This window comes from Elephas maximus, chromosome 8, assembly GCF_024166365.1.
Source record: "Elephas maximus indicus isolate mEleMax1 chromosome 8, mEleMax1 primary haplotype, whole genome shotgun sequence".
NCBI lineage: Eukaryota > Metazoa > Chordata > Mammalia > Proboscidea > Elephantidae > Elephas > Elephas maximus.
Genome location: NC_064826.1, coordinates 20,091,436 through 20,106,735, shown reverse-complemented (window position 1 = coordinate 20,106,735; position 15,300 = coordinate 20,091,436). Strand labels below are relative to the sequence as shown.

The window sequence follows — 15,300 nt, the reverse complement described above, 5'->3', positions numbered from 1 at the left end:
GTAGATGACGTTGACTGATTTTCTAATGACGATCCATCTTTGCATGCCTGGTATGCATTCTACTTGGTTGTGATACATTATTTTTTTAGTATGCTGTTGAATCCTGTTGGCTAGGATTTTTTTGAGAATTTTTGTGTTTATATTCATGAGGGATATTGGTCTGTAGTTTTCTTTTTTAGTGATGTTTTTCCTGGCTTTGGTATCAGGGTTATGCTGGCTTCATAGAATGAATTCGGGAGTAGTCCTTCCTTTTCTATGTTCTAGAATAGTTTGAGTAGAATTGGTGTCAACTCTTTTCTGAATGTTTGGTAGAATTCTCCATTGAAGCCGTGTGGGCCAGGGCTTTTTTTTTTTGTTAGGAGTTTTTTTATGACCCCTTCAATTTCTTCTTTTGTTACGGGTCTGTTCAAATTTTCGACCTCAGTTTCTGTTAGTTTAGGTAGGTAGTGTGCTTCTAGAAATTTGTCCATTTCCTCTAGGTTTTCAAATTTGTTGGAGTAGTTTTTTGTAGTATTCTATTGTGATCCTTTTTATTTGAGTTGGTTCTGTTGTAATGTCACCCATCTCATTTTTCTTTTTCAAGGGTGTTATTTTGCTTTAACTTACATTTCGCAGATTGAAACTGTGCATCTTTTCATGTGATCACTGGCTACTCATACTTCTCTGCCCATTAAAGAAAATAACCCATTTATCTGTAAACAACCCCAGAGTCATTTTCTTCTGGAAGCCTCCTAGGTCAAGCCTCAGATCTCTGTGCCCCGCCCCGTAGTCCTAGGCCCTCTTGGTTCCCACACACTCGCAAGGCCCCAAGCATCTGGGGATAGGGCCTATGCTTAGTGATGACCTTGAGGGACTGAAAAGTAACCTGCGGGTGCAGCCACTAAGGTTCTAGAACATTAAGGCCTTCACAGTCATGTTTTGTGACCTGAGGGCCCCCTGGCCCAGGCCCTAGGAGAGCAGCAAGTGCCAGGGCTCTTGGGTGACCATGCAGCTTGCTTCTCCCACAACTCTGCAGTGAAGCAGGTGGAGTACCAGGGAGGGTGGGAGACTTGGGATACCAGGCGGGGTGACCCCGACAGGTCCAGGCTGGGCCAGCACCAGCTTGCAGGCTGGTGGATGGTCATAAGGGCAGCCAGGCCCCTGACATTGCATCAGACTCCCCCCGGCCAGCTCTGACACATCCTGCCAGGCCTGCCTCTGCTGTCCCCTGCCTGGCCACACTTTCTACCAGCCCCGCCATCCGGCCCCACTGCCCCCCAGCCTGTCCACCACCCCACCATCTGTCCCCACTATCCCTCGGCCTCATCACCCCCCTGCCTGTATGCACTGCCCCTGCCTAGCCCCACTGTCCGCAGCCCCACTGCCATCCCTGGGCACTGATGTCCCCTGACCTTGCTGTCATCCCTGGCTCTGCAGCCCATCAGGAACAACCATCTCATTTCTTATTTGGGTTATTTGCATCTTCTCCTGTTTTTCTTTTGTTGGTTTGGCTGGTGGATTGTCAATTTTATTGATCCTTTCAAAGAACCAGCTTTTAGTCTTGTTGATTCTTTCTGTTGTTTTTCTGTTCTCTGTTTCATTTATTTCTGCTCTAATTTAATTTTTATTATTTTGTTTCTTCTGGCAACTGTAGGCTTCTTTTGCTGCTTTTATTCTAGTTGTTAGAGTGGTAGGATTAATGTTTTGATTTTTGCCCTTCTTTTTTGATGTGTGTGCTTATTGCTATAAATTGACCTCTGAGCACTGCTTTTGCTGTGTTCCAAAGGTTTTGGTATGTTGTGTTTTCATTTTCATTTAATTCTATGAATTTATTTATTTCATCTTTGATTTCTATTACCCAGTAGTTTTTAAGCGGGGTGTTATTCAGTTTCCATGTATTAGAATTTTTTTCCTTGCTTTTTCTGTTATTAATTTCTACTTTGATAACATTGTAATCAGGGAAGATGCTTTGTATTATTTTGATTTTTTTAAATTTGTTGTGGCTTGCTTTATGGCCTGAAATATGGGGGGAGGGCCATTTTAAGTGTTTTTTTTTTTTCAGATTTTTCCCCCCTCCAGTTTAAAAGCAAAGACAGTAAACATTTTTTTTCTTTAAATTTTTATTGTGCTTTAAGTGAAAGTTTACAAATCAAGTCGGACTGTCATACAAAAATTTATAAACACCTTGCTACATGAGATGGCATACTCCTTCCTTCCTCTATTTCTTTTCGAGTCTGTTAGGCCAGCTTCTGACCCTCTCTACCCTCTCATCGCCGCTTCAGACAGGAGATGCCAACATAGTCTCATGTGTCTACTTGATCCAAGAAGCTCCCTCTTCACCAGTATCATTTCTATCCCATAGTCTAGTCCAGTTCCTGTCTGAAGCTTTAGCAATGGTTCCTGTCTTGGCCTAACAGAATGTCTGGGGACCATGACCTCCAGGGTCATTCTAATCTCAGTCAGACCAGATCTCAGTCTGGTCTTTTTATGAGAATTTGGGGTCTGCATCCCAGTGCTCTCCTGCACCCTCAGGGGTTCTTTGTTGTATTCCCTATCAGGGCAGTCATCGGTTGTAGCCGGGTACCATCTAGTTCTTCTTTTCTCAGGCTGATGTAGTCTCTGGTTTATGTGGCCCTTTCTGTCTCTTGGGCTCATAATTACCCTGTGTCTTTGGTGTTCTTCATTCTCCTTTGCTCCAGGTGGGTTGAGACCAATTGATGCATCTTAGATGGCTGCTTGCTAGCATTTAAGACCATAGACACCACTCTCCAAAATGGGATGTGGAATGTTTTCTGAATAGATTTTATTATGCCAATTGACCTAGATGTCCCTTGAAACCATGGTCCCCAAACCCCTGCCCCTGCTACGCTGGCCTCCAAAGTGTTCAGTTTATTCAGGAAACTTCTTTGCTTTTGGTTTAGTACAGTTGTGCTGACCTCTGCTGTACTGTGTGTTGTCTTTCCCATCACCTAAAATAGCTCTTATCTACTATCTAATTTTTATCTAATTAGTGAAAGCCCCTCTCCCTCCCTTCCTTCCTCCCCCATCTCGTAACCATCAAAGAATATTCTCTTCTCTGTTTAAACTGTTTCTCGACATCTTATAATAGTGGTCTTATACAATATTTGTCCTTTTGCAGCTGACTAATTTCACTCAGCATAATGTCTTCCAGATTCCTCCATGTTATGAAATGTTTCACGGATCCCATTATCGTTCTTTACTGATGTGTAATATTCTGTTGTGTGAATATACCATAATTTATTTATCCATTCATCCATTGATGGGCACCTTGGTTGCTTCCAACTTTTTGCTGTCGTAAACGGTGCTGCAATGAACGCGGGCGTGCATATATCTGTTCATATAAAGGCTCTTATTTCTCTAGGATATATTCCAAGGTGTGGGATTGCTGGATCATATGGTAGTTCTATTTCTAGTTTTTTAAGGAAGCGCCAAATCGATTTCCAAAGTGGTTGTACCATTTTACTGTCCCACCAGCAGTATCCCAGTCTCTCTAGAACCTCTCCAACATTTATTATTTTGTGTTTTTTGGATTAATGCCAGCCTTGTTGGAGTGAGATAGAATCTCATTGTAGTTTTGATTTGCATTTCTCTAATAGCTAATGATCGTGAGCATTTCCTTATGTATCTGTTAGCCACCTGAATGTCAGACAGTAAACAATTTTATGTTCTCTCTAGTTAGACTAATCTAATATCTCTTGTTGCCTTTAAACAACATGGCATATAGGTGCTAAGGAAGAATACCTCTCTCTCATAGTATGTTAGACAGGTTATTGCAGAGCTACCATGAGAGAACTTGGGAGATGGCCTGTTACTGGCATAATTTTGATGTAACTTTTTTTATCAGCACCAGGGCCTTCAGGGAAAGGAGGAAGTAGATTAAATTTTCAAAGCATTTTTCACATGATCGCCTTCTTTGAATCATTTTATGGATGTATTATAAATTATTTCAGTTTCTAGCTAGACTACCTGGATAAAAGTTCTGGTAGGTGTTTCACATTATATTTACAGTTCTATGTAGCATAACTTTTTAGATGCCTTTGAATCTGCTAAATAAGTATCTTCATTTGAAAGCTCATAGCCTACAGTCTCTAGTTAAATGTAGGCACATCACTTTTTCAAACTCTATAGTAATCTTCCCTTTTTACTAAGGTATCAGAAAAAAATTATAGAAAATACAAATAAGCAAAATGAAGGGGGAAAAAAAAACAAACAAACTCTAAACTCGGAAGTAACTAGGGTTCATATTTTGGGTTATATCTTATAGTCATTTTCCCTGCATGTTTGTGTGTCTGTACATTTTTAACGGAATTACAGCATATCTCCCTTTTTGTAACTGATTTTTCTTTCACTTAATGACATGAAAAATAGTTCTCAGAATATTAACCATTGTCTGTGCCTGCTTTCTTGGCGCCTTGGTGGTGTAGTAGTTAAGAGCTCATCTGCTAACCAAAAGGCTGGCAATTTGAATCCACCAGCCGCTCCTTGGAAACCCTATGGGGCAGTTCTGCTCTGTCCTGTGGGGTCACTGGGAGTCGAAACTGACTCGACAGCACCTAACAACAACATGCCTACTTTCTTACTGGTTGCATACCAATCCATTTTATGTCAGTTCTATAATTTACTTCACCAGTTCTCTAGTGTTAAACACTTAGATTATTTAATAATAACTTATTATTATTATTATAAGTAATGGTACAATAAAATCCTTATGACTGAATTGTAAGTAGATCACTTTTCACTTACTTTTCAACGTAATTATATGTTTTCAGATACAGACATGAAATTGCACACGATGGGCAAAGGATTTACATCTTGGGAGGCGGTACTTCCTGGACAGCTTATTCCTTAAACAAGGTAAAGAAAAAAGAAACGCAGAGGGAGAAGGATGAGGAGAGGCATGTGTCATAATGGTGTTACCTGAGGTCTTTAATTTGTGTCTGGTTCCCTCATCAGCACTGATTTTGTCAAACTCCGAGTGCTGTTATGCTTTCTGTTCGACAGTCACATTTGTCACACACTGAAAATGCTTTATGAAAATTATCCTCTCACGGAGGATTAAGAAAGGGACTAAAAGGAAGGTACAGGAGCTTACATGAGAGTTGGAGCAACTGACTAGAATCGGAACCAGGACTTTCCTCTGACTGCCAATGCCGCGTATCTAATAAGTGCAGGTGTGTCGAAGGCTACGCGTCACTAACTTCAGAAGGCAGAGCTCCGAAGGGCTTTTTAGCCACCCGTCCCTGTGGAGTTGTGAAAATGTCATAGTTATGTATCTCGGGAGACCTGGATTAGGTTGCAGAGCTCGTGGTCTGCTTTGGAACCTTAGTGGTCTTTGTCAAGTTTTATAACTACATTCCCGTGTTTCTTTACCATACGTCTTGCAAACAAGTAATCCTACTGTTTTCCCTGTTACGTGATTAAGAAAAACAATGACACTTGCCTTTTTCTGTTGTAAAGATGATGCACGTTCATTGTAGAAGATGTGGAAACTGCAGAACAGCACATGGAGCAAAGTCAGAATCACCCACGCTTCTGCTTGGGGCCTGCTTTGCTTGGCCCAACCTTTCTTCTCCATTTTATTCTTTGATTTTTAAGAATCATATATGTGCTTAGTTTTCAACTGCCTCACTTAATGTTTTTGTGTATATTAGAATTAGGAAAGATGAGAGAAATACAAAGAGGAAGAATTTTAAACCAAGAATATATTTGCACAGGCTATTGTTTAAAATCCAGCTTTCAGGCTGGCTAAAATTACAGTTATTGATCTGTGTGTGTATGTATTTTTTTTTTCTCCAAGATCCACGCATACAACCTTGAAACGAATGCATGGGAGGAAATTGCAACAAAACCCCATGAAAAAATAGGTAAATTAAAAATAATGATTCACTTATTTTAACACATGTATTTTATACTTGTTTTGAAATGGAAAAAGTAATTTTATTAAATTATATGGCAACTAAAATATCTGTCGAACTGGTATTAGAAATAAATTGTGTTCCTTAGCCATGTTATTATTCTTGCAAAGAGACTTTTGGTGGAGATTGTTGAATTCTGTGGCAGAAGCAGGGAAATATGGGTGGGATAAGAAATATGGGTTAGGAGTTGAAATCAAGACCTACCTCTCTCTTTATAAGTGAAGGGGCAATAGGGAAGCCACTAGTAACCACTGGCACCCAAACATTGTACCCTTATGATGGGACCTCTGATGGGTAAGTCCTTTCAGTGTACAACACGGAAGAATTGGAAGTGTTTGCTTAACGTAAGAAAGGGTTGTTTTAAGTAAGTTACTTGTAGTATGTCTTTTGCTATGTCATGTCAATGTTATTCCCAGTCTTTCTCTGAATGGTGGGATTTCTGTGTTTATGTGTTTGGCAGGTTTCCCTGCAGCCCGAAGATGTCACAGTTGTGTTCAAATAAAAAATGGTAAGTTTAGCTATCTGTGGGCAATGTCTTCTTCCCTACTGATAGCTTCTCAAAAATGATGCATGGCTTTGGGAAGAGTTTATTTTTTGTAGTTTAAACTTAAAGGGAACATCCATAAAGTTCCGCCTCTCTGGGCAGCTTTTCGTAATATAAAGTAGTGTGGTATTTGAGCTCCCTCGGTTATCAGAAAACCCAACAATGGGTCGGTAGCAAGCTTTGTTATTGTAACACCTGCACTTTCAGCACCCATCTCATCGGGTGACTGTCCTCATGGTGGGTAATTCTGGTTATCTTGACTGCTTATGCCATGGAGACCTCCATGGACATTGTATTAAAATTGTAATAACTCCTTCAGAGTGCCATTTCGTAAAGTTTATTCTGTTCTAGGTCTGAGGCCAAATAGAGCTCTTAGCTTATTCTTTGGTCATATCACCACAAAGACATTGTATGGCTTCAGAATGCAGCCGCTTTATCTAAGTGGGATAGATGACTGCTGTTTGGATGATTTACAGCGTATTTTACAGTTTGATATACCTACTTAAACTATCTCTGGGAGCAAGGTGTGCATAAACGAGTTTAATAGCCTGTATCCTTTCAACAGCTTAGTTTGGACTTAACTAGGACTATGCATCCATCTCTAGTACAGTGGAAATTTTTGTTATGCTTCTGCTTTTGGGATAAGATTTCTCGATAGTGGCATTGTTCAGCTTTGCCTCTCTGAAAGGTTTTCTTGAAACCCTGGTGGCTCAGTAGTTAGGTGCTACAGCTGCTAACCAAAAGGTCGGTAGTTCAGATCCACCAGGTGTTCCTTGGCAACTCTACGGGGGAGTTCTCCTCAGCCCTGTAGGGTCGCTTTGGGTCAGAATCAACTTGATGGCAAAGGGTTTAGCCAAAAAAGTTTCCAGTGCGTTTTAATAGTTAAGTATCAGCTTAAACTTGATCTAAACCTGAACTAAGACGTTTATTAAGTTAATTCTTTGAGGTCAGGCACCCCAAAGGAATTCAGCACTGGGCATTTAGCTTGGAGGTTCACATTGCCTTTGTTATAAGTTGTCTGATTAGTTGTAACTAACTGATTTTACCCAGAAAACTTTCATTTGGGGGATATTTTTGTTTGTGACATAAAAAATCCTAATGGGGTTCCACACTGTCCTCTTTGGGCTGCAGAAAAGTCAGAGAGCCTCTTTTGTATCCCCCAACTGAACATCGCAGTTCAGTTAAATGTCTCCATAGATGACATGTTTCTCCAGGGCAGACAAACGTCTACCCTTTCTAGGACGTCACTTAAAGAAGAGTTTGCAAGAGTTGTTTTAACCCTGGTGACTTGCAGGTGCCTTTTGTTTGGCCCATAAGTGAGTTAACATTTTTTGAATTAGTGGCCAACACATAAAAATCAAAATGTTTACTTTGTAAAAATCCAGATTTCCAGCTTCTCTTGAAGAACGGGAAAGCCTGTTAACTGTGGGCTAAGGTCCTGCAGTCAGCGGGAGCCGCACTACTTTCAGCCCCTGTATGTTTGTTTTTGTTTGTTTGACTTCCTTGCTCATCCTTTCTATGCCTGACACATGTAGATGTTTGAATTTGTGAACCCTGATATTAAAGCCTTCTTGGATGCTTGCATCCATAGTCCCAGTAAAGACCCCAACATAGTGTCCAAACCCTATTGAGGGGCAATAAGCAGTCTGAGGGAACCACACGGGTGGAGTCGTCTATGGTATAGAGGAAATCCACTTCACTGGTCCCATGACAGCCAGCCGTGGGGTCTATGACAAAACACGCTGTACCTCTGGCTCTTTTCCTTTGTGTGATCTGGACTTTCTCTTTTCTTGATAGACGTGTTTATTTGTGGGGGCTATAATGGAGAAGTGATCTTGGGAGACATCTGGAAGTTGAATCTGCAGACTTTTCAATGGGTAAAGCTCCCAGCTACCATGCCTGAGCCAGTTTATTTTCACTGTGCAGCTGTTACACCGGTAAGTTGTTATTTTCGTATCTTCCTTACGTAGTTGGAGATGATAAGGAAATCTTTTTAGAGATATTAGCAAGAAAAAAAGGTCCTGCTGTTAATAAGATGTTTTTTAAAACTTCCTACCAAAGCTAGCCAATCTTGAGAAAAGGGGAGAAAAAGCATCACACACAAGCTTGAAGAGCAGCATATATACAAAAGAAATGCTCCCTGGGGCATTCAGGCTCTGACAGTGTGTCAAAGGGTGCTTCCTGGGAGGGCAGCGTAGTTTGCCTTATTACGAAGCGATCCCTAGGTTTTCAAAGGCAGAGACCTTTACTTTGACCTTTGTATTTCCCAGTATTTGGCACAATGGAGACCTAATCTAGTCTTAGTGTTTGTTGAAGTTGTTGAACTTTAAAAAAATCTCTAGCCCATCCCTCAGGAAGTCATCGTTATCGAAACCCTTCTTGATTTCTGCACACTGTTGGAATCAGTGAGCAATTCTTTTTGTTTCACCTCATCTTGGGTCAGCCCACTGTGCATCTTTTGCTGACCCTTCAGCCTTCATATCTGTTTGTCTCCCGTTTGAATTTCTCCTCTTTTGACTGCCATTTGTTCACAGGCTGGCTGCATGTACATTCATGGAGGAGTGGTGAACATCCACGAGAACAAACGGACTGGGTCCCTGTTTAAGATCTGGCTGGTGGTACCTAGCCTGCTGGAACTGGCCTGGGAGAAGCTGCTCGCCGCCTTCCCCAACCTGGCAAACCTTTCCCGGACACAGCTTCTGCACCTTGGACTCACACAGGGACTCATTGAGCGCTTGAAATGAGGATTTCTGGACTGTTCGTTGATACTGGAAATGTTAATTTAAAGAGACTCTCTTTATTTATGGGCAGTGGAGAATGTGCTACAAAGAGGACTGGTTACCCTGATCAAGGCCTTATTCAGAAAATACATCCGATGCCTTTTCCGTAAATTGGTTTTTAAGTTTATGGAGATCTGACTTTCCCTTCTGCTTCCTTCTTTGCTTCTCACCCTCCCAGCATACACACACATACTCACATATTTCCTTTTCTTTGATGGAGCTGAGGGGAAGTCTGAAAGTACCTTAATAATGTTATGAATCAAGATAAGATATGAATTTCTTTAAAAGAACTCTGAACATATAACCATGTCAGCTAATCTACAAATTAAAATGTCATCAACAAAAACTAAAATTAAAAAATCCAGCAACAACAAGCAGTCATCAGTTTGAGGGTAGAACATGGCGGCTAGCCTTGAGAATCTTGCAGAGTATCCTTAAACCTAGATGTTTAATGTACTGTTTTCAAAGATGCACCTGCTTGAGTAGCGGGGTCTAATGGCAGCCGTGGTTAACATCTTGCTGCATAGACACCCAGACTACCCTTTGGCTTTGGAGGAAAGTTAAACAGCTCGGCAGTTCTTGGTTAGTGATTTCTTTCTCATTCTTACGGTGCCAGCAGTGGTCAGAGTTGGCTTGTCTAAGGATGTACAGGTGTGTCGTGGTTGTGCTGTTTGTTGTTGTTCTTCATGGAACGAAGAACATTTCAAACCAAGAGACTTATGGTGGTCATAGTTCTTCATTCTGGGCAGTTTTGAAGTGCTACTATGTTTTTTAATAGTTTCAAGTATCTCTTTGATCTTCGTGGGAAACGTAGACATAAATATGTGGCATAAATGCCATGGGACATAAGCAATCCCATGAGAGGCCAGAGAAGAGCAGGGCAGAGAGGGTGCGTGCCCTCTGGGGCTTGTTAGCTTGGCTTTTGCTTGGGCTGTGAGCTTTGATGTCATGTGTAAACTGGCGGCCCAGCCACTTCCTTTTCAGAACTTGTTTCCTTTCTCACCTTTGGGCCATGCAGCAGTCATTTTCTCAGGCAATGAATTTTATCTCTAGAAAGCCAATTGGCCCTGGATTTTTTTGTTTGTTTGTTTCTCTTAGCTTGTTGCCTCCTTTTCTGTCTGCTTTAAAGTGCATGGTGCTGTAATTCTCTAGCAATTGGATAAATGGTCTTGGGGGAAAACCACACGTCGTCCTTCCTGAAGAACCAAGTATCATTTTAAAAACGAGCATGAGGAAAGAGTGAAACCGAATATCATTCATTTTAATGTGAAGTTTTAGTTCTGTTTTTTGTGTTTAATTCTAAAAAGAAAGTGACCTAAATTTCCCCTTGCTTTGCCTATTAGACTGCTAGAGTAGCTGCGCAAGTCATGAGACTCGAGCATTGGGAAGTTGTGGGGTAATAAAGGGGCTGAAGGTATCCACAAGGGCACAGTGGTCGTCACCCGTGGGTGACCTCACGACAGGAGACTCAGGTGGGGGATTCAGGACATGTTTTTCCTTTAAGTGCCTCTTTTTCACCTAGCTTTTAAATTCTTTTTTCCTTCATCCCAGATGGGACCTCTTTAGCTTATGTGTGGATTTAAAATCACCCTTGAGTTATGGCTAAAAAGTTATCATTTGGTGTTCAGGACAGGAAGAGAGACAGCTGTGTCCCCTAGACTCGGACCCCTAACTTCCAGGCCTTGCTTTAACATCCCATCCATGCTGGCTTGACTTAGTAGAGCAGGCATTCTCAAAGGCTTGTGATGACCACTCATCTGTGAGTTGGGGTCCTTTTTGGTGTGTAAGGGGAGTAGGGGAGAGGCAGGAAAAGGAACAACTCTTCCAAAGGTCTCAACCCCTTCACCTCCTGCCATTACCAGTCTGTGGCATTTAACCCCTTGCCACCCATTTCTGGGCGTGCTCCTCTGAGCAACTCCATTAGGTCAAAACCGAGCTTTGCTGCATGACTCCAGCCTGATCTCTGGATAGTTGTGAAATATAGCCAAAATGAAATAGTTCAGACTATCTGGGTTGGGGAAGGATTTTTGTCCTGGGTTTCTATAGGGACCAAGGACTGAATACTCAGCCTCTGTGCTTATCCTTCCATGGTCCTTGGGATCTAATCTGGTCTCTAGGTCTGCTACTCCAGTTAGCTGGAAAGAGATGAGGCTTGGTTCAACCCACACTTGCAAGCATCTTTTTTCAAGCTTCTTGAAGGCAATGTCTTTGAGTCGACTTTGGAGGCCTGACATTCAAGACCTTGTCTGTGACATGTTCATAAAAGTACATATCCTTGGTCTCAAGTGTCTTCTTTTCATACAACACTAGTGAAAAATGCTGACGTTTGACCTGAGTGCTACAGAACCCACGTGTGCACAAGCTCTGGATGCCAAATGAAACTGTGTGTGTGATGACTTCATGTAGATGACTGGGATTGGTACAGGGCCCCCAGGCACGTTAGCGTGTTTATAACCAGCACTCTGAATTCCTGACACTGCTACTTGATTGAGGGCGCTTATGCCTGCTGCTTCTCTGCCTCTCGGAGGCCCTCCCAGCCATCTTCCTGCAGTCCTGTCAGTGTAAGTGCAATATATAGAAACACATATGGGTAGATACAGATTATATAGCGGGGGTGGCTCGGAAGCAGATAAACTACTTTTGCTATCTGTCTTGGGGAAGCCAGCTTATTACTTTAGAGGCCAAGAATTTTAGATGTGAACAGCTGGCTTCAGCCAGCTCTTGGTAGAGCTGGATTTTCAAGTTCGTGTTTTCTTACTCCAGTTCTTAGAGACTTAGTGTGTTCTTGGGTTTGTTATAGTTGAGGTTTTGTTCCCAGTCATCTTTGTACTTCTCATGTTTGCGTGTCTTGTTACATTTCTTTGCCCGGGAACAAGGAAGACACCTGTAAGGAGTTTCCTAAATGGAGAATTAAAACCTATTATTTAATATTGTCAGTTTTCTCATGTACGTACTAATTTATCTGTGACCTTAATACTTTATTAAATGAACAAAATAATGCTTTCTTCATTTAATAAAGTGTTTTCCAGATCCTGGTAAAACTGTAAGCCCATATAGAATAGACTGAAATTTTAACTGTTCTTCAGGGGCCAAACTGAATCTCTTTCCATTGGCAGAATTTTCTTTTTTCAGGGCCCTAGTGACATCATGTAGAAAATTAAGCTATTCGTGTCCATTACATAGCTAGATTTAAAAATATAATAATCAGCATATTAACATTTCTCAGTGAAAAGGTATGTTAATAGTGACCTTTGGTTACCCAGAGTAGCAAGAATAAAGCACAGATTATTGAAATCCATAGATAATCAGTATTTCAACTTTCTTATCCAACAGTTGATTTGTTTAAATTTCTTATTCCTCCCCACCCTCTCCCACAAGCACCTCCTTTCCAATGAGTGAGGCTAATGAGTAGTTACAGATGGAAGAGGAAGAATCACGGAGGGGCTAGGAAACCAGCAAGCGTAGAATAACCCCGATTAACTGTAACAGGTCAATCTGACAACTGTTGAAAGCTGACATTAGGAACCAGGGGCGGTAATTCTGAGTTTAGAAGTTACGCTTCACTCCTCTGCTTCAGCACAATCTCCTCCCCGAGTTCTAGGTGCTCTCTCTCTAACCACCAAAGAACTCTTAGCACCTATGGGAAAAAAGAGTTATGTGTGATGTAGGGGAAACCCCATCCTTGGAGCACATTTCTTTGACTCTTGACAGATTCTTGCTTTTCCTCTAATCTTGGAGGAGCCTTGTTTTTTTTCTTCTTTTGAAAACAACTTTTCCAGCCACACAGCTTGGCATATTGGGAAGGGTCAATTATCCTGTATGACTGTGTTGGTCTTAGTTCTGTAAAGCCAGTTTGTTTGTATGTGGTCTTACAGAAGTTCAGAAAGTGGCACAGTGTGCTGAACTGTCTGCCTGCCAGCACTCTGGTTTAGCACAAAAAGCCATTTTCCTTATTCGTCACTGTTCTGGCATTGATGAGCTTTAGGGTGGATGAGGGTTTATGATGCTGTGATCATAAGCTCCAGAAACTGGTCACCGTTAGCCTACATTGCTTTGGTTCCCCAAATGCCTTGGAACTCTGGGAGCCTTGGCAGGATCCGGGGCAGACTCCATAGAGTTCGGTAGCCTCCATGCACGTCACCACCAGGTTGTGCCCAGCAATGGTGTTTCCTTTCTGAGGTTGATAGGCTGGTGGAAAGTGGCCTCTTCCCTCATCTGGTGTTGTGCTTCAGAAGTGGTACCATCTTTGTAGTGTAATTTTATGTTTTCAATTTTTTTTTTTAGACGTATTTTAAAGCCTCTGCTTAGTCCGTGTACAGGGTGAGCCAGAGGCAGTTTTCAGAGAAGAAAACCATTTCAACAAGTGGTAGTGACTGATGTTTTACTAGTTGCACATTTAGAATACAAAGGAGGCATAGAAGACACACTGACTTTCTCTAAAGCCACTTCCTTGTACATGAAGTCTGAGCAGGAAGAGTGTCGTGCCAGGCGGCGCCCTGTAAAGGCATCTGCCAGTGACGATGGTACTGGGAGAACCTAGGCAGGAAAGGGAAGCCTGTCTCTACAGTGCAGTCTTTGAGGGGGAGCCCAGGCTTCGAGCCTCAAGACAACGTATGCTAGGCCAAACACAATGCTTGCCTTACTTTGAAGCTATTTGCCACAGTCCTGTTAAATAGTGTGGAGATCCTTTTGCAGTCTGGTGTGCATGCTATATGATCAGGACAGCTTTTCCACCCTACCTGGTTTCCTACACGCAAGTAGGAAATATAGTGGATTTATCCTAAAATGTCCAATCTGTATTTATGTACCTTGTCAGTGTTTTGCTGTTGGTTTTCTAAAACAACCTGATCAATAAATCTTCTCCAAATCTATTTGGTTCAAGGCTCCTTTGATTATCTGATGGTAATTTGTGTGTATTTGAGCTCACCTATGTGACTGAGGCATCAGTCCCAACCACCTCCACCACCCCCACCAGGGTCCACTGTCCTTTCTAATATCTGTGAGCACCCACCTTCCATCCCAGTCCCTGTGGGCTCCTTCCTGTCTACTCCCCACCTGGAACTCCTGGACACACAGTAAAACCTGTTTCCCTCTGCAAGGGCACCAGCAAGGGGTGAATGAGGGGCAGGTCACACTTCCTTTTACTGCTCTGTCCCACAGGTTCCCCAGACTGTCACTGGACAAATTTCATAGCTGTATCAAGACTCTTCTGAGGGGTTGGAGGAGCTACAGGGAATTCAAAGGGAAAACGTGAACCAGTCCCTACAGAGTCATTTCATGATCCAAGGGGAGATCACTGGGAGGAGTTGAGCCCTTTGCAGGGGACCTTTGGGGATAAAACCTTATTTCCTAGCTCTGCCCTTCATCTTCTGGATGCTTCCATCTCCAAAGCCTCAGCTTTGTGGTGCTTCACCTTCTAATAGGATCCCTTCTCCCAGTAGTATGTTTTTCAAAGTCTCTTAAGTCCAGAGTAGACATCAGCCATTGAAAACCCTACGGAGCACAGTTCTACTCTGACACGCATGGGGTTGGTCGCCATGAGTTGGAGTTAAATCAGAGTCAACTCCATGGCAACTGGTTTTTTTGATTAGGCATGGACACTCTAAACTGGTCACTTTTAAGGTCTCCCTTCTGAGTGAATATACCACTATTTTTCAGCATTTCCCTTGGCTAACTATTAGATCAGACAGATATAACTTCCAATGACAAATAATCCTAGATATTATAAACCTATAAGGAGGAAGAGAAACTATTTGTAAGCCCCTTAGACCACTTTACCATTAATACTTTATAATGTGGAGCAGTGTTCTTTCCTTTGGTTTGTTTCTCTTCTAAAGTGTACTTCCCCTCTGACCTACCAAGAGTAAGAAATGAGCCCTACACATTTTAGACTTTAAACCGGTAGAGCTTTGAAATGAACTCTTGTTTGCATCTCACTTAGTTCTCAGATAAGGCATATACCCCAGTCTTGGCCTGGTGGGGATGGGGTTTCCAGTGACTTAGTTGGTTTGGGTGGTTTTGTTCTTCCAGTTACATGTATAAAATTCTAGTTGGTCAAAAT

At 42.0% G+C, this 15,300-nt stretch overlaps 1 protein-coding gene across 2 annotated transcripts in view; it reads left to right on the top strand.

The window, feature by feature from the left end:
* Window positions 1-14,104, top strand: part of KLHDC10 (kelch domain containing 10) — a 66,473-nt gene extending 52,369 nt beyond the window's left edge. For both annotated transcript variants that reach the window (XM_049893521.1, XM_049893520.1), the window contains 5 exons: window positions 4,770-4,854; window positions 5,798-5,864; window positions 6,376-6,423; window positions 8,257-8,396; window positions 8,994-14,104. In XM_049893521.1, coding sequence (XP_049749478.1) covers window positions 4,770-4,854; window positions 5,798-5,864; window positions 6,376-6,423; window positions 8,257-8,396; window positions 8,994-9,203 — 550 coding nt within the window. In that variant the 3' untranslated portion in view covers window positions 9,204-14,104. The remainder of the gene's footprint in view (window positions 1-4,769; window positions 4,855-5,797; window positions 5,865-6,375; window positions 6,424-8,256; window positions 8,397-8,993) is intronic.
* Window positions 14,105-15,300: the final 1,196 nt, after the last annotated feature.